The sequence below is a fragment of the Alligator sinensis genome, unplaced genomic scaffold, assembly GCF_000455745.1.
Source record: "Alligator sinensis unplaced genomic scaffold, ASM45574v1 scaffold1143_1, whole genome shotgun sequence".
In the NCBI taxonomy this organism is placed as follows: domain Eukaryota; kingdom Metazoa; phylum Chordata; order Crocodylia; family Alligatoridae; genus Alligator; species Alligator sinensis.
In genome coordinates, this window is record NW_005842947.1 from 245,468 (window position 1) to 264,133 (window position 18,666).

Below are 18,666 nucleotides of genomic sequence, written 5' to 3' on the forward strand. Positions count from 1 at the left end.
CTTTGCTTTATTTCTGTTGAGTAAGTTGGATGCTGATTACAAAGTAAACCCTTTTTTCTTTTTTTTCTGGTAAAAGAATTATGGAATTGTCACATGGGGAAGAGAACCTGTCCTCCACACTAAACAAAAATCTCTGCCGAGGTGGGCTATGTTAGAATCACACTTCCTATTCCTGCCCAAGAACCAAGAAGAAACTAGGCAGACAAAGCCAGGCTTTCCCTTGGAGGAAAGGAGAGCTCTTTATATACTGATTCCTACTGTAATCTGCATTTGCAACTCCCTTTTGCCCCTGTTTCCTTAGTATATTTAGCTTGGTACTCAAGTCTAGAACTCTTGTGTGGGCAGGAAAGGAAGTGGGGTTAAAGAGAGAGACTTAATAGTGAAAGCAAAATTTGTTGGTGTAGTACCTGGTCTTAATGTTATATATATTTTTAAATATCTGGAGACTGGAAAGAAATGTGCCTAATGAGCAGTTAGACTTAAATCTGCATACTTGATACTTTTATAGTCTGTGGTTCTTGCTCCTTCTTCATAAAGCTACAGCTCTCATTGTCTTAATTCTAGAGGCATAATGACCCAATACCTTGTCTAACCTTGCATGTTTTAAGCTGTTACTTTTCAGCACTTACATTCCAGAGTACAGATAAATATTTATTTCAGTGAGGACAAAGCTTTAATTTTCCCAGGTCCATCAGTATTCTTGCCAGCTTGCCCTAAAAGTCCCCTCTAATACAGCAATAGTATGTGCTTGCTTAGCCAGAGTCTTCCCTTACTCTGTCAGTACATGCCTAAAGGAATGTGTTGCTCATAAAATTGGAAGTGAAGTAATGCTGGGGGGATCCAACTGATTTCCTAATGGCTTCAAGTCACAGCGGTGTTGGGAATGGTTTAAGTGGGTGACAGCTTTACTTGCTCGAAGCATTCTCTTCTTCCTGGGACCAGCTGTACAATATATCCACTGCTCCATTATAACTACTAGGAACTGCACTGGCAATAGAGTGAGGCTATTGGCTAGTGTAGCTGTGTGTTCCCAAACAGCTGGAAGTGGGTGAAACAAGAAAGTTGTTAATGAGTCTTCTGAGTTCATACCAAAAGCTCTTTGGTCTGAAACAAGAAAATGGGGAGTTCCTTTTGTCTCTTTCACCACAGCCTGCTATTGACACTCTTTTTTCTTCTTGTAGGAAAGTGCTTCGTCTTGTGTCCCACCTGGCACAAGTAACTGGGCAATTCCTCCTCTTCACGGGAACTTATGTGTTGCAGTTAATGGGTGACTGTGAGGAAGAGGGCATGTGTACAGATTCAAAGCACTAATGATGGGCAGTCTCGCTCTCTTTAATTCTGGATCCTTTCTCTTTTCAAATGTTTCCATGTTCAGCTTTAAAGGTAGTGGTCTGTGATGAAGGCTTATTGTTCTCAAAGTAGCTGGATGTCTGCTGAAGTGAATAGAAACTTTGCATGGCAAATTGTGTGGATCGTTTCACTCATAAGAATGTGACTTGTAAATTGGGTTGGAGTCTTTTCTTTTGAATGTAGTAAATGAAAAAAGTGTCTAATGTTTGGGAATGGGAGCCAAATGTCAACCCAAACTGTGTATCAAACCATGCATTCTCTGTGCACACAATGGATTTGCCTGCACTGCTCAAGATATGATAGCCTTGTAGGTGAACAACTACATTACACTTTCAAAATATATTCTCCCTAGCTTTTAGGTCCTGAGGCCTGAATAATACTAGGAGTAGTATACACTCTGGAAAATATACTTATTAATTTCTACTAAAATGTAAATAAGCAACCACTTTTTCCAGTACAATAAAATTCACTGCATCAGAGTTTGACTGGGTAGTTTAACATAAGCAGTAAACTAAATGAAAGTTGCTATCATTTCTACATGGGGTATGTCTTTTCAGCACAGTAACAACACAGTAACTGCTTCTATACATCTCCCTGGAAAAGGACTAGATTTCTTAGCCCTCTAGTAGTGCAATCACGGTTGCCATCTGTCCATAAATTTAGAGCCGTGAAAAATTCAGGCTAAATATTTCTGTCCACAAACTCCATTAATTAATTTAAGCCTTCTGTAAAAACTATCAAGCCTAAGCTGTTTTGTGAAGCTCCCTCTTGGAAAGAAGCTGGGCAGCTGGAGCTTGATTGAAGCACAGAGCTGAGCAGTGTCACCTGGTGTCTGAGCAGGAGCACAGCACTGTGCAGCAAGCCTTCTTTTAGTGTTTTGTAGACTCTTCCCCCTATAGCCATGTGCTGCTGCTGCTTCCCATCCTCTAATACTGCTGGTTGCAGGTTGGCTTCCTCAGGGGTCTTTGATAGAGTGGGGCCAGAGGTGGGGAGAGGAGGAGCAGTCACATGATGTAGGTTACAGTCAGGAATGTTGGTGTGGGGTGAGTAGAGGACCTCTGCTTGGGAAAGCAAGATAGAAAATCATTGCTGCAGTCTATGAACCCAAGATTTTATTTTTTTACTGATGGTAGAAATATGTCAGTAAAAAAGGTTGTCAGTAAAAAGCTGATAGATTGTCAGTATAAAAAATGTGGTGAGCCAGGCATGAGAGAGCATCATTTAATACTATCCCAAAAGTAGCTGGACTGAAATGGGCAAGTGTTTTCACTTTCAAGGCAGTAATTGCATTGTCTTATGGGACTCCTCAAGACGCCACTGTTAAAAAAGTAGATTTTAAAGAACACTTGGCTGGTGCAAGTTTACCAGTCTCAAAGTGCTTATTTTCTCAGCATTGAAGCCACACCATGAGCCACAACCTGCATTTTCTTCTGTTCACTGCTGTTTCCCCAGGATTTTTTTCCTTCTGAAGAAGCAGGATTAGATTAACAGCTCAAACCCATCTCTGCCTTTTTTGGTTCCCCAAAAGGACAATTGTGTAATCCAAGAGTGCTGGATGGGTATTGTTCTTAGAACAATCCTCTCTCTACAACTAACAGAAAAAGGATAACAGGAAGTTAGTAAAATTAAAGCTTTAATACTTAACTGTATACTGCTTCTTCAGAAATTAAAAAAAATCTTAAATGGCAATGCATCTTTTAAGAAGTATGAGCACTGATCAGTGCCTCTAGAACAGCAACATCTAAGATGGAAAGATTCAAGACACGTACTAGATATGCAATAGTAATATTGATTGCTTGTTAGACTTTTGGGTTGTAATGTAGGTGTCCATGCTGTAAATAAACTTAATTCCCTGCAGTTTCTAATGCAATAGATTTAACTTTTACCATTGCTTTAGTTTAGATTTGTATTGATTGCCTCTGCAGTGCTAGGGATATATAAAGCATTCTGGAAATCTGTTTTGTACAGTTTTATTCTATTTAAATTTAATCTTTCTGTACTTGGCTGGAAACATTAATTTTGGTACTAGCAATCCATAAAGCCATGGGAAATTATCAAAAGTTAATGGGGTCCTAACATGAATTTTTTAAAACCTTTCTCAAATTCACTTATGTAACGCTTCTCTGAAGAAGTTAACATGTAAAAGTTGAACTGATTGTTCACCCGAGTAACAGTACAGTCAAAAAGTTTCTTCCTCAAAGTCTTTCCCTATTCTAATTCAAACACCTGAGCAGAGTCGCAACATGTCCCAAGTTGTATTGAATCTTCACACAGAGTGGAAGAAAAAGTATTTGAATAAGTGAAAAAACGTGGATGCTTTTGAAATGAGTTTCCACTCTCTAGCTTAGGGATTTCCAAACTGTGGTACACATACTTTGGGGGCATGTAAGGCATCTCTGGGGGATGCACGGGAGAAATTGTGTCATGGTGAATTTAATTTTTAGCATGATGATAATTGGCATTTAAGAGGTTAAATATACAATGTAAGCTGGTAGGGGTATGTGGGCAGCTGATAAATGGAAGGGATATTCAATAAGAAAAGGTTTGGCAAACTCTCATCTAGATGAAGTAGGATTATTTTTATTATGTTATTTCCTATTATAAAGGACATCCTTCAGAGATAGGAAAGGGGATTTGATTTAAAGTTGTAGGAGATCAGTCTTCCAAATGTGAGCCACACTAATTATTATCGCGTATTAAGATGTATGGATTTAATTGAGGAGAGGAGCGGTTTACTGGGGGGAGGGACTGTAAAAACAATGTAGTCTGCTTTAAAATGAAAAAAAAACTGCAGAAAATGGTGACGTGCTCTTCAGGCTAGGAACAGATGTTGCATCTGTCCCTGGACTAGTTGTCCCAAAGCAGAAATGACCCAGGACTGGTATGTACACATGTTGGCCTTCTAATCAGGGTTTAGTGAATGCACCGCTATTTTTCTGCCATTGATTCAATGATGTAATCCTGGGGTAACCATTTGGGCACACTTCACAATGTCCCAGAATAAACAGTGTTAGCATTTCTTATTCTGTGACCCTTTTTGAGGATTTATCCTGAGGCAGAGGACATAGATGTCTGAATGACTGCATTTTGTCCTGGGATGAAATGGTTTGTCCCAGGACAAATGTGACATCTGTTTGCAGCCCATGGTGTTTCTTGGTATGGTTAAAATGAGTCGGAGCAAAAGCTTCCTAGTCCAAGCAAATGCAAAGAAAACTAGCTTTACTGCCATAGTAAAGCTAGTTTCAAATTGTTAAGCTCATTTAAGTTTTAGTTCATCCCTAGTGAAGTTGCACTTGTTACTGTTGTGGTTGGGGCTTATGAAATTCTAAGTGTCAAAGTCCTCTCCCTGTTGCATGCATTTTAGTGCCCCTTTGTCTGTAGTAGTTTGCCTCGGGTACCAACCATCCAATACACTTAGTCAAGCTCTCCGGTTACCAAAAAAGGAATTTTTCACTGAAGTACTCAATCCTGTTGACTCAGACACTGTTCATAATCCATAGGCAAAACAAAGTTTGCTCTCTCCAAGAGTGGAGTAAAAAAAAATCAAAGTAAAATCCTGCTGGCTTCCTTTGACTTCCCTTAGTCTAATTCTGTGTTCATAAGTATCCTTGCTGGTTTGGAAACACATAGATGCAAATGCTATTTTATAATTGTTTCAATTTAGAGAGAAAAAAATATTACTTAACTGATTTGGTCTGGTGCAATAGAGAAAATGATAACCTTGATTTTTTTGCATTGCTGATTGTTTTGCAAGAGAAGGTGTGGTAGTTTACCACTTAAAACAAACTTTTAAATCAGCTCACTTAATCTCATTAGAAAAGTATGAGTGCTAGTGGCATAGCTTCTGAGGTAGTATTTATAATTAATTGGCCCATGCATACATCGGAGGATATAGTGTTTTTGGTTGAGGTGTTCATTTTTATCCTGTGAATACTTACTCCTAAAACACTGAGGAATATTATTGGATTCATGTGTGTAAACTGGTCTGCCACAGGCAGCTTCTGAATGCTGGATTTGCAACATTGAGGTAAATGGATACTGTTATAAAACCTGCACAAAGCTGCATACTTCTAATTCTGCCTCTGGTGCTGATTCATTTTGTAGCCTTGTACATGTCATGAAACCAAATATTTCACTGGGAACAAGGACGATAATGATGTTTGCTTTCCTCCAGCTGTATTTAGGATTACAAAGTACATTCATACTGATCATAGGCAGGTGGAAAAGACCTGGGGCATCTGTGTTATATCAGCTGTTGCATTATATTGAGTCAAGACCACTAGAACTATTTTATAAAGCCTAATGGGAAAATTACTTGCAGTCATTCATCTGCCTCACAATGGCTCTTTTTTGATTGCAAGGAAGTGAGCCTTTCCTGAATAAATCTGCCATCAACTGCAGTGGCAGTTTTATAGAATTTGACTACTGTTTTGTGTTAACCCAGATCTGCCCAGTTGTTGGTGAAGCAAACGATATTTCTGTTTTTCAATATTTCTGCCAGGCACAAAATGATACCACATGTTACTAAGATAGTGAAAGTAAGAAGAAATTAAATATAAGCAAAGAAAACTGGTCACTAAAGGCCAACTCTGGGGGAAGAGAAGTATTCAGATGCCTCACTCCCAAGCTTCTGTTGCAATCAGTGGGAGCCTAAACACCTGCTTGAAACTGGCTCTAAATACAATCAGACACTGAAATCAAGGGTAACTCTGACTGTGACTGTTTTTCTAAAGTTCTCAAAACTGCATTTGCAAAGATAAATCCAGCTTTACCTAGATGGAGCAGGATCAATATTGTTATCAAAGGTCAAGACACAAACTACTGACCAATATCAAATATAAAAATTGTGTATCGGGTATGTTTTAAGGATACTCATCACTCAATGTTTTTCAGAGTAGACTGAGTATTTCCTGCATTAGGCAGTTTTAGTGTCACTTTGTATTCTCTGGCTCTCATTTCAAAGAGTGCATTGAAGTGATATTGTGCTAGAACTTTTATAGGTATCTAACAAAATATAACTTTAGTTAAAGAAAAAAAAAAGCAGCATGCACTAATACAGTAGAAAGTCAATAGGCCACCTGCTCAGTTCCAACATAAAATATATTATACAACCATCTCTATTGAAAAGGGAGTAGAATGTGTTAATGATTTTAGTAATTGTAAGCTCTGGATAAATCAGTGCTTGCCTCTTTTCAATATTATTAATATGGTAATATAATAATTATAATTATTACTAACACCAAGGTGTTTTGTGACTCATTGCTGGTGAAGCAGTGTTTGTTTTTAATTTACTTTAATCTCTGTACTGTTAGTGGGTGGCAATCTACTGTAACATTAGTGAAAAGTCTCAGACATTTGACTGTAGGCTAAGTACAGACGGTCAGAAAGCCTGAGGCTGAATTGATTAAATCTTTGCAGGTTAGTCTAAGCTACATAGATTGAACCAACAAGCGAGTGAACAGAAATTCACTTTTGATTCTGGAAATGCCTTCAGTGGCCCAGGCCAGAAGCCAGGGGGCTCTAGAGCACACCTACCTGTTCTGCTGGAGTAGACAGCTTGGCCCAGGGAGGGTTTGTGGGGGAGGTGCAAAGCATCATGGGATGCTCAGGGACTATGAGTTAACTTGAATCTGGAGAGTATCTGGAACAGAAGTTCAATAAACGGATTTAACCTGAAGTAGTTAAGTCTGATCCATCTAGGTTTATCTTAAACTGATTTTGGCCATTTTGATTAGGGACAGAAGTTACATATCATAGATTTCATAGACATTAGGGCTGGAAGGGACCTCGGAAGATCATTGAGTCCAGCCCCCTGCCCCAGAGACGGGAAGTCAGCTGTGGTTACAGGATCCCAGCAAGATAAACATCCAATTGACTCTTAAAGGAGTCCAGAGTAGGTGCTTGCACCACCTCTGGCAGCAGTCTGTTCCAGGGACTCAGACAGTAAAGAAGTTCTTTCTTATGTCCATCCTGAAACAGTCTTGGAGGAGTTTGTGACTCTTTGACCTTGTCATCCCATGGGGCTCTCTGGTGAACAGGCATTCCCCCAGATCCTGATGTACACCCCTTGTATACTTATAGGCAGCCACCAGGTCCCCCCTGAGCCTGCGCTTTTCCAGACTAAAGAATCCCATAGCTCTCGGCCTCTAATCATAAGGCCTATTTTCCTGCCCTCTGATCATGTGTGTGGCTCTCCTCTGGACTCTCTCAAGCTTTTCCACATCCTTTTTGAATTGTGGAGTCCAGAACTGGATGCAGTACTCCAGCTGCAGCCTCACCAAGGTCAACTACAGCGGGAGGATGACATCCTGAGATTTATTTGAGAAGCATCTACGGATGCAAGCCAGAGTTTTGCTCACTTTGCCAGCCACATCACATTGGTGGCTCATATTCATCTTGTGGTCAATCATGACCCCTATAAGCATGCTGTGGGTTTTTCTTCCCAAGGTGGAGTACCTTGCATTTTTCAGTGTTGAAGGCCATCAGGTCAAACCGGTTTATGCAATGTATGTCCCAGACCCTTTCCTGGTTTAAGTTAAATTGGAGTCCCCCAGAATCCCAGAATGCTTTTCAGCCCTGGGCTGTGCTCTCTGCTCAAACAGAGCAGGGCTGGCCCTGCCCCCAGCTGCCAGCAGGGACTTCAGCCAGGAGCAGGGCAGATTCCCCTGCCTCACCCCCTCCTCTGTTGGGGAATTGACTTGGCTCCTAGCTGAGAGGGGGAGTAAAGCCCCTACTGCCAGCTTTCCCCCTTCTCTGGGCATGGGGTGAGCATTTGTCCCCCTTGCTACTCCATCCTCAGCTGCCCCACAGACTGGTCAGGCTGTGGGCTGCACTCACTAGGGAGCACTGCACTGCAGGATGGTTTGGGATGGGGGAGCTGCAGCCTGGGATGCAAGCCCCCTCCCTTCTCCAGTGTCAGCCACACTGCAGCTCTGCCACAGCCTGGTGGACGGAGTGGGCTGGGAGCCACAGAGGCTCTGCCAGACAGGGGTGATGGGCAGCACAGGCTGGCTCTGGTCATGTGGGTGGTGGGGGGAGGACTCATCCAACACCTGCAGGGAGTTTGGGGTAGGTCTGGCTTCACAGCGGGGGCAGGGATGAGGTACTAGGCTGTAGCTCTGCCCAGGAGGGATTGGGCAGCCCTGATGTTCTGACCGCCCTCCCCCTCCTCCGCCCCCCCCCCAGCTGGCTCCAGCAAAGCAGCAGCACCAGGGGCCATGCTTGCTCCACCACTTTTGGATGCAACAGGGGTCTGCAATGGAGGTGGGAGAGGGATGGGGAGGAGTCTGCCATTTTTCCTCTCCATTCCCTTCCCTGCTGGCCGGGGAGAACATATCATGGGGTGATCCGCCCAGCTCCCAGCTTCAGGGAAGCCTGCAGTCCTCACCTGAGCCAGGAGCTAGAGTGATCACCTGGCCATGCCCCCTGCTCAGCTTGCAGGCTGGCTGAGGAGGGAGTGAGAGGGAAAACAGCTCCCACTGTGGGCTTCCCACCCCCTGTGCCAGGCACAGCCTGGCTTGAGTCCAAAGCCAGGAGCTGGCTGGAGGCCAGGCACCTGTTACCCGGTGTCTGCTCACGGTGGCTCCAGGCATTTGGGGTGGGCTGCTACAGACCATGGGTGTGGGCAGCGGCAGAGGGAGGCAATGGGCTGCCACAGCCCAGTCTGGCCTGGCCCCATGGCCCAGGGGCTTAGGCAGCAGCTGTCCCGCAGCAGCCCACCCCGAGAGCCCAGTACCACCACAAGCAAGCAGCGGGTGACAGGTGCCTCACCTCTGCCCACTGTGATAGTTTGCTCTGCTGCTGCCAGCCGGAGCGGCAGGGGGTGGGGAGCCACACTCCAGCCCTTCTGGAAACTGCAGCACGTAGGGCTGAAGGTGACAGGTGGTGGGTACTGCCTCCTGCCCCCTAGGGCTGTCCCAGCCTGAGCTGTGCTACCATAGCAGGAGGCAGCAGTAAGTCAGGCTCCCCCACTCCCCACAGCCAGGTCACAACCCCCCTCCCCACAGCCAGCTGGCTGCTCCTTGAATGGACTTGGCTCAAGGTGTGTGTCAGGGCCAACTGCTGCTGCTGCCTGCAATGTGGGGGATTAAACCCTGCCCCTTCCCCTCAGGCTACTGGCCCCTGTGGCCCCATGTGCATGGTCTCAGGTGCACAAGTGGATCCTGTTGGTGCCTGCACCACTGCCCCCCACAGTGGGGGGACTAAACCCCCACTTCCATTCAGGCTACCAGGGCCTGGCCCCACCCCTGCTCCTGCTGCCATCCAGTGAGAGAGCAGGGGTGACAAGACTGGGGACCCCTGACAGGGGCTGCTTCCCCCTCCCCCTCCAGGCACAGCTGGGCTGGGGTCTCTGCAGGCCAGTGGGGAGGTTTAAACCCTACCCAATCACACTCAGGCCTGCTGGGGCCTGGCCATGACACCCCCACCAGCTCAGTTTCCCTCCAGGGGAGGGCTCATGCTAGCGCCTACCCAGTCTGGCCTGAGCCACTGCAGGCATGTGCCTGCATTTCTGGAGTCAAAAGTGGATATCTGTTCACTTGCAAATCAGTTCAATCTACACAGGTTAGAGTAATCTGCAAAAATTGAATTAATTCAGGCTCCAGCTTTTTGAATGTCTGTTCCTAGCCTTCAAAAGTGGTTTATGTGCACTTAACTTCTGTTGTGTTACAGATTTGAACTGGTTTCTGATCACTTATACTGATTTATGTGTAATTTCTGTCCCTAGCCATACAGAATCCTGTCCTAATGTTTAACTCTTTTTGGAAAATCAGTTCACAGTGCAGAAGTAAGCTGTTTATTAAGCAGTTGTAATTTGTAAATGCCTCTCTTCTCCTTTCCCCCACCTTCAAACCAAAAATGTTTGCAACTATGAAAGAATATTTCAGTGCGTTTCTTTTTCTGTAGTGACTAAATGAAAGGGAACATTGATTGGTCACTGTACTGGGCAAATATGAAGTCTGCAGAAATGCTGTGTGAGTTCTGTTTTGAAAATGCATGTAGAAATGGTATTATAGGGTTATGGCTCCAGGATTTCTGTATCAAATGTGCTTAATTTACAAGGAAAAAAGTTCTTCTTAACAACCCTGCTGATTGTGACTTTTTTCCACATGGAGAAAATTATCCAAATAGTTACTGTGGAATAAACTACTCTCTTCCAAAGTAGCCATTCCAGAATAGCTCCCTGTATGGACATACACATTCAGAATAATGCTCACTTTATTTTGGAATAATTATTGTTTCCATAGCAGTAATTATTCCGGAATAAAATTACTTGCGTTCTGACTGATGTCTACATGGGGAGGTGTTCCTAAATAGGAATTGCTGAAAAAACCTAGCTGTTCTGCCCTATTTCCCCATGCAGACAAATGCTGCCAGTCTAGGTGCTAAAAATCAGGTTGTCCTTCCTTATCTCTTAAGCATTATAAACTTTAAGAAAAAAAAACTCTGCTGGAAAAATTATGGCCAGGATGATGCTCAAACAATTCATGTTTGTATTTAGTAGATCTGCACATGTGTAACTATGTGGAATTTCTTTAAAACAAACAAACCTGTTCTTATACAAATAATGCCCTTCAAGCCAATCAGCAGCACTGGCTCTGCAGTTTTTGTAAGAGTTATAAATTCACAGTGGAAATTAGTGTTTTGTCACTAAATGCAGCAGCTGTGGCTGAATCCATGCAAGGAGAAAATTTGATGAGTAGAGTAAGAAGTTGATTTTGTGTATGGTCCTATTTCAGAGCAGATCAAAATTTTAAACTTTACCTCCCTGGTGGTTTTTTCACCACTTTTCCTCCTCCCCATTTTTCTGTCAGGGCCCAAAGGGCACTGTTCTCCACTTTTTGGAAGGAAGGCTGAAGGGGATACAACAGTGGTCTATAAATCAGGAAGGGCGTGGATGAAGTGAACAGGCAACTGTTATTCACCAACTCCTAGAATATAGCCGATCCCAAATTTACAGGAGAAATTTAAAACAAAACAGTGGAGTACTTGTTTACAAAGCACACAGTTAACTTGTTGCCTCTGGGAGGTGTGGAGGCAGATAGTATAATCAAGTTAAAAAGGGATTAGCCAAATTCATGGTGGACAGGACCATAGGGAGTTCCATGTCCACCATGAATTTGGCTAATTACATAGAAGAGTCAGGGGGTGCATCTTCTGATATCTGTAAACCAATGATGGTTGCCAGGGAAGGGACGGCAGAGGTTGGAGCACTTGAGACCTATCCTGTTCACATAGTCTCCCTCTAGAGCAGGGGTGTCAAACAGCATTCACAGAGGTGGATTGTATGGCCCACTGGCATCTCACAGGCTGGACCACCCACCTCCACAGGGTAGACTTGGACTACAGGTCTCATTGCTGTGGCTCTATGGGCAATGGTTAATCTCTGCAGCTGCCAGAGCTGCTGTTTCAGCAGCTCTAGAACCTGGGATTCAAAGTCACTCACCTCCTTATCTGCCACCAAAATCAGGGATTTTGGCACTAAGGCCATGTACAGACATTTCTCCTGGCAGAGTTGTTGCTCTCCCAGGAGAAACCAAGAGTGTACAGACATTCAGGATTTTTCTGTCAAGGCAAAAATGGTCAATCCAGGAGAAATATAATCTAGGAACCACCAGCATTAAATCACTCCCAGGGTGCTTCTCTAGGGCAAATGTCTGTACATGTTCTAAGAATGGCAGCAGGAGAACAGGGAGCAAGTGGCAGTGGTATTAACTCCCTAGGTTCCAGAGAGGCAACAAAATAGCAGTTCTGGCAGCTTCAGGAACTAACATCACCACTAGTGGGTCTTCTGGCTTGCAGGACAGTCCTGCGATCTGGATTCAGCTTGCAGAGGGGCAAACAAGTTTGATACCCATTCTCTAGAGCAGAGGTTCCCAAACTTATCTTATTGCATACCCCCTTCCAGAGCTGCCGACATACACCTACCCATGTGTTTTATATTTCAGTGTGTTTTATATTTTAACCCCTTAAATGCCAATTATTATTATAATGAAAATAAAATCCACCATTACACAATTTCTCCCCCATACCCACCCAGAGATGTCTTGCATTCCACCAGGGTTATGCTTACCACCGTTTGGGAACCCTTGTTCTAGAGTATCTACTACCCAGCATTGTCAGAGACAGGATACAGGGCTAGATACACCATTGGTCTGGCCCAGTATGGCAGTTTTAAAGTTCTGACTCCTCCTCTGCTTTCTCCCTACTTTTTCTCTTGGCAGAATCATCTACTCACCCTGTTTTTAATCAGTGATTTATAGATCTTTTCCACTCTGTGCTTGTCTTCTCTTCATCTAAATTTTCCTGTATCTCAGACCTTACCATCTGGATGTCTCATTATTACTATAAATTTTGCACATTCAATACTGAATACCAACTCTATTCTCTGAAATCCTTCCCCTCTCTCTGACTGCACATTTTTGTTAACAATGCCATGGATTTACCTCCTCTCTGCCAGGCCTGTGGCCTGGGCATTGCCTCTGACTCCTTCCACTGTAATGCCTGTCACAGTGAGGCTATAACTAACCCTTGATTATTCTTCCACCATAATGGCACCAAAAGATGTTCTGTACTTTTGCTCCACTCAGCTACATATTCGTATCCACACTTGTATCATCTCCTGTCCTCATCACTGAAAACCTCTCTCCTTCAGTCTGTCTGACACGTTTCACCCCCTTTGTTCCATACAGAATATAAATGCTCCGATCATCTTCAACAATTGTTACTTTGACCATATCCTCCTGTTTTTCTATAATGATTATTTCACTTGATTAACTTCAAGCTCCTAGCTATAACCTGGCAAGGGCCTTCCTAACTCTGCCTCATCTTATTTATGAGCTTGTTTCCTACTGTGCCAGGCCCTCCCCATGCCCATTCACCAGTGATGGCAGTTTCAGCCAGCCTCTTGCCCATCTATCCCACAGCTATCTTTGTGTTTTGTTCCATGCTACACTCTGCAGAGTATGTGAACCCTGAGCTAATTTAGAATTAAATTCGACTCCTCTCACCTCAAATCCCATCTCGGGGCATACTTCTGACATACTCTGTCAAAAAAATGTCTAATGCTCATTGGTTAAGAGCTGCTTGGGAGACTTTGTTTTGTTTTTTAATCCAGTTGCAAATCTGAAGCAAATATTTTAAAAAATGTAGCAAATAAAAAAAAAGCATTTGCCTTGCTTTCCCCAACCTTCAAAGATGCTTCTGAGCAGAAGCAGTCTAGTTCTTTGCTCACACAGTACCTAGCACAAAAGTACACCTATCCTAACTGCCCACCCCCACCTTCATAGCTCTATATAAATGCTTAGTTAGAGGCTACCATGTGTTCTTGACAAATCATGGAAGTGATCTCTTTAACATCATTTATCATTTCAATTCACTGTAGAGAGGTCATTTAAACAAAGCAGAGCTGAATCTGAACATTTCCTGCACAGAGAATACAATAGCGTTCCCCCTCTGTTCCCCAAAGCAATGCATTCTCTTTTGTAGACAGCACATAAAGTAATCCTGTATCCTCCACTATCCTGGCCACACTGTTTAGCCAATGGACCATGAAATGGATTATTCAATGTGGGCGGGCAGTAGGATGAGCCCTGGACATGGGCCAGACTGACCTCTTACATTCTCAGCATTCATAAGCCTTTAAATCAGCATTATAGTAACACTTAACAGCCTGCAGCCATGTGCAGTTTGGCTTCAGTGCTGCATATTTTCCAAGTCTATTTAGTGCATATATGATTTCCTCCCCACTAATAATCCTTGACCAAAATCCTCCAGTGTTCGCTCAAAGGAGTGACTTCAGCTGCTTCCATGTAATCATGATGAGATTGCGTTCCTTCAATGGGTAGTGCCACCATGCCTTTTCACTGCAGATTATCATTTTAAAAATAGGCTGGGGTTTGTTGTGTTGCAGCTTTGGCTACCCTCTTTGTGCTAAGCCTGGATGTGATTGCTAGGAATGTAATTTGAGAGAATCATTTGTCAAGAGGCCTAAAAGTGGTATGGTGAGATGGTTTGAACATGTGTGACACATGAATGGGAGCTGTGTTGGCTAGTGGATGCATCAGGAAGGGCGGAGGACAAGAGGAAATCATCATTAGAATGAAAGGGAGAGACAGGGAGAAAGAGAGAGAGAGACAAAACAGTGGACAACTGGTAAAGAAAAGTATAATTGACCTTACTTTCCTACATTCCCAATGTAGTCTCATTGTCTCTCCTAGCCAGCTGAATCACCTTCCCTTGCAAGGGAGTGGACCTCATCTGAAAAGAATACTTCACTTAATGTATATGCTATAACTAGCAATGTAGACGGGACTGTAACCCTTTTGGTCTAGCAACCTATTCCTTAAATCAAAGAGGATAACAAATTGAGAATTACATTTTATGCAAACCTGTTTCCCTTACATAAACAGGAGACATTTTTTCCAGATAATCTTGAGACTTACTCTGTTGGCATCAGGATTCAATTATTTTCCTTTTTATTTGTGTTTCCGTCACTCAGAGCAGCAGATGATACTTAAATAAATGATGTAATATGATGCTTGAATAAAAGCTGGCAAAATGCTACAGACACCCTTGACATTCATTGTGTTCAGTGCTTCTCCTAGTAGCAGCCATCACTTCCATTTTGTGACAGTTCAACTGATTTTCCTTGAATCCCTTCTCAGAGGGATATGGCAAGTGAAATGCAACTACACTGAATCTCAGTTTAATTAAGGGGAAAAGTTGCCTGTCATCTGCATTACTGATGACACTCCATCCTGATGAGACAAAGGTCTCAGACTCTGTCATTGTCTCATGCCTACAGTGAAGAGGAACAAACCAGAATCCAGAAGTTCTCCTTTGCAGATGGTGTTTAGGAAAGGAAAACAGATACCCAGTACTACCTTCTGAGATCCCTCACAAAGGAACCTGGACACCCATTCTGGATACTCCTGCAAGTAAATCAGCAGTAGCTCAGCTGTACCACTTGGGCTGGGCTATTGAGGCAGTCGTATTATGCTCCTGTTTTGTTTTTTGTTTTGTTTTGTTTTGTTTTGTTTTGGGCACTTTCTGCCTCAGATAAATCAGATTACAAAAGTCTCTGAGATATGCTGGTAGAAAAGCAGGGCACAAACCAAATTCTGCCTTAACTTTTAATCTCCTTGCTGTTCTAAATTTAATATTACATTACTTCTCTTGGGAAACTTCCAGGTAGTTTCATCCCCAATTTTGCACTAACTCAGAGAGTTTACAGTCTAATGATGTCTGCTCTCTGGATCTGCAGCTTTTAAACAGATTTGAATCCACCATTTAAGTCTACAGTTAAAAGATGTGGCCACAATGCCTATAGGACACACCGAACACATACATCCTTCCCGTCTCCCCTGCGGCAACAGCAGTTGCCTAGTAGGCATGATTACCAGCCCTGCAAATGTTCCTGATTCAGTTACTGATAATGATAACAGAGTTATAGAAAACACTGATAAGTAAAAAGGGCTGTAAAAAATGTTGGTCTCTCTCAGAACAGAAATGGCAGTAATTCATTTTCTCTCAAATGGGAAAAGATTGAGACCTGATTCTCAAAAGCATGTGCTGAAAACAACACATGCATCTTCTTGTCCACTTATATCATCAGTAAGGAGAGTGTCTGCAGGAGAGAAATTTCCTCCTACACAGCTCACAGAATTTGCTCTGGGCTCTTCTCAGAGCATTTTTCTCTCACAATGCTTGATCCTGCACTTCAGAAGTGCCATTTACTTGCACAGAGACAAAGCCATCGTAATAACAGGACTACCTCCTTTGAGAGCCACATTTTCAAGAAGGAAAAAAGAAGGCAGCAATCAGTGAGCTGGAACTCTGACTCACAGGGAAATAGTGGTCACTGCCCCTTCTATGACCTACAATCACACTAAACATGAAAATAAATGACTAAATAGAACATCTATTGCAGTAATACTGGAGATATGATATATGATATCCTTTTATGCTAAGGATGGAAGTTACAAAACACCTGACAAATAAATTAATTCACATAAGCAAATTGATTTTATCCCTGTTAAATAACTCACCTAGTTTAACTGTAATGTAACAAAATAAATATATTTAATTACAATACATTTGTACCAAGTTTGATTGAGCCTCTTAATTTATATGCACCATATGTATGAGAATGGATATATGGAAACCAGATACATTTTAAATATTTCTATGTCTTTTTGCAGTTTTGGAAACTTCACAATGGTCAAATGAAACAAGAAATAACAAGTGCTTTGACTTCCTCTTCGGTTTTTGATGTAGGAGGAGTTTTATTTATAAGATTGCTGACATGCCGATCCTTAGTGAGATGTGGGTTTTGAATATAGTTTTGATAATGAGCTGCTTCTTGTAAAATTATGCTGGTAGTACATGACGGATGCTTGTACATGTTCTTGTAAATCAAAATAAGATGGCTAAAAATGACAAAAGATTAGGGAAACCTATCTGCATTGCTAATAATCATATTAATATCTTATAGTAACATGAACTTCTCATTACCCCTTAGAAATTTTTCTACCAAGTAGGAACATTTCACAAAAACAGTATATTTAGGGTGATCAGCTTTTCAAAATGAAAAGGTGGAACACATGTCTGCCTCCCACCCCTTCACCCCCCCCCCCCCCCCCCCCCCCCCATTGGGCGGCATGGCCGGAGCAGAGCCTGTGGGGGTGGGGAGGATGTGGGCTGCCTGCTGCTGGGCTCAGGGCTGCCCACCCTGCTGCCCTCCCCTGAGGGCTTCTACAGGCCAGCAGCCAGGACCCAGCACAGGAGGGCAGAGATGCTCAGTGCTGCTGCTGCTACCACCACCAGGAGCCCCATACCAGCCAAGGTGTACCCTGCCCACCTGGAGGCAGTGGGGGCAGCAGTGGTGGTGCGGAGTTGTGCCCCCTTCTGCTGCTAAAAGGGCAAAGGGTGCCTCATCATGGCAGCATGGCTGGTGTGGGGCTCCCAGTGGTGGCAGCAGCAGCACCAAGCGTCCTCACCCCACTCCAGGTCCTTCCCACTGGGTCATAGAAGCCCCATGGGGAGGGCAGTAGTGCAGGGAGCCCTGAGCCCTACAGTGGAAAGCCCGCATCCTCTCCCACCCTGCATACAAATCTTGGGGGCACGTCCCCCCATGCCTCTTCCCCAGCAGTGCATAGAGAGGTGGGGAACCAGCCCCCCTGTGCCTCCCAGACAAGCCACCTATGGCTCCATCCCACTTCCCCAGCTAGGCCTTGTGGCTGTGCATTCCCACCCTGGCCCTGGGCCCCAGGCCCCACATACCCCTTGGCTGGGCAGTATCCCCAGGCCCACTCCCTCCCTCACCATGGAGGCCTCAATCTGTGCCCCCCCCCCCCCCCCCCCTCCATAATCCTTCCCCTCTTAGATTTACCTGCAGGCAGCTGGGGGATCTGCTCTCCATTGTATTGTTGGCCATGTGCACGTGTATGCACACACACATGCACATGGTATCCCCTGCATCCTGCTTCCCCCAGCTCCAAGCAGGCCCTTGCAGGCTGGAACTCTGCCAGCCTGCAAGGGTAAACCATGGTTTCCCAAGTTTTTCTCCTTCAAAGGAGTAAATCTGTGTTTTTCCATGGAGAAAGGAAACCCCAGATCCCTGCACATGATACTGAGATGATAGATGACTGTGGCGAGGGGAATCTGGGACAAATGCTGTCCCAGTCATTCAGTCCGGGACCAGGACTTTATGTTTATATTTCAGGACTGTCCTGCCCAATTAGGGATGGGCAGTTACCTTAAGTATACTAAAAGCAACTACTTTTCCTGAAAAGCAGTACACAGCTTAATAATCAAACCTCATGGCCACTAAACAGGGCAGAGCAACTCTGGTGTTTTTATAGGACAATTCAAAATATTCCATGTGGTGTTTTTTTTCTGACTGATGCTCATAGCTAAGAGGAAGATGACTATGTCTGATGTTATTGCTGGAACATCTTTTCTGTTTACTATGGTAACTTGTCTAGAACTTCCACACTTCATCCTGCATTATAGAATCCTTCTCCTTTATGACTCAGTATTTATTAATTTTCACAAGAACTAGAGGCTCAGTTTAAATTGAGATAGAGAAAGGTATGTTATAACCTTCTGTTTATTCAAAGAACAGGAACAGTATAACATAGGCAATGGCAGTGCGAGATTCCCTCCATAGACCAGTACTTGAGCCATGATGTACACAGACCAGTACTTGAGCCATGATGCCATGGCACTCTGGAATACCATGGGATTCCTTTAAGAGTGCTGCACAATATTAGCACTGTTAAGTATCTAGACACCTACACATGATTGACACTATAA

At 43.6% G+C, this 18,666-nt stretch overlaps 1 protein-coding gene across 3 annotated transcripts in view; it reads left to right on the forward strand.

Moving 5' to 3' along the window:
• Nucleotides 1-1,829, forward strand: part of CIDEA (cell death-inducing DFFA-like effector a) — a 17,848-nt gene extending 16,019 nt beyond the window's left edge. For 2 of the 3 annotated variants that reach the window (XM_025192589.1, XM_025192588.1), the window contains exon 5: nucleotides 1,182-1,829. In XM_025192589.1, the coding sequence (XP_025048374.1) occupies nucleotides 1,182-1,311 (130 nt within the window). In that variant the 3' untranslated portion in view covers nucleotides 1,312-1,829. Of the gene's footprint in view, nucleotides 1-76; nucleotides 1,156-1,181 lie in introns of those variants that run through there. The other variant, XM_006036336.3, reaches the window with a different exon arrangement.
• The last annotated feature ends 16,837 nt before the right edge of the window (nucleotides 1,830-18,666 follow it).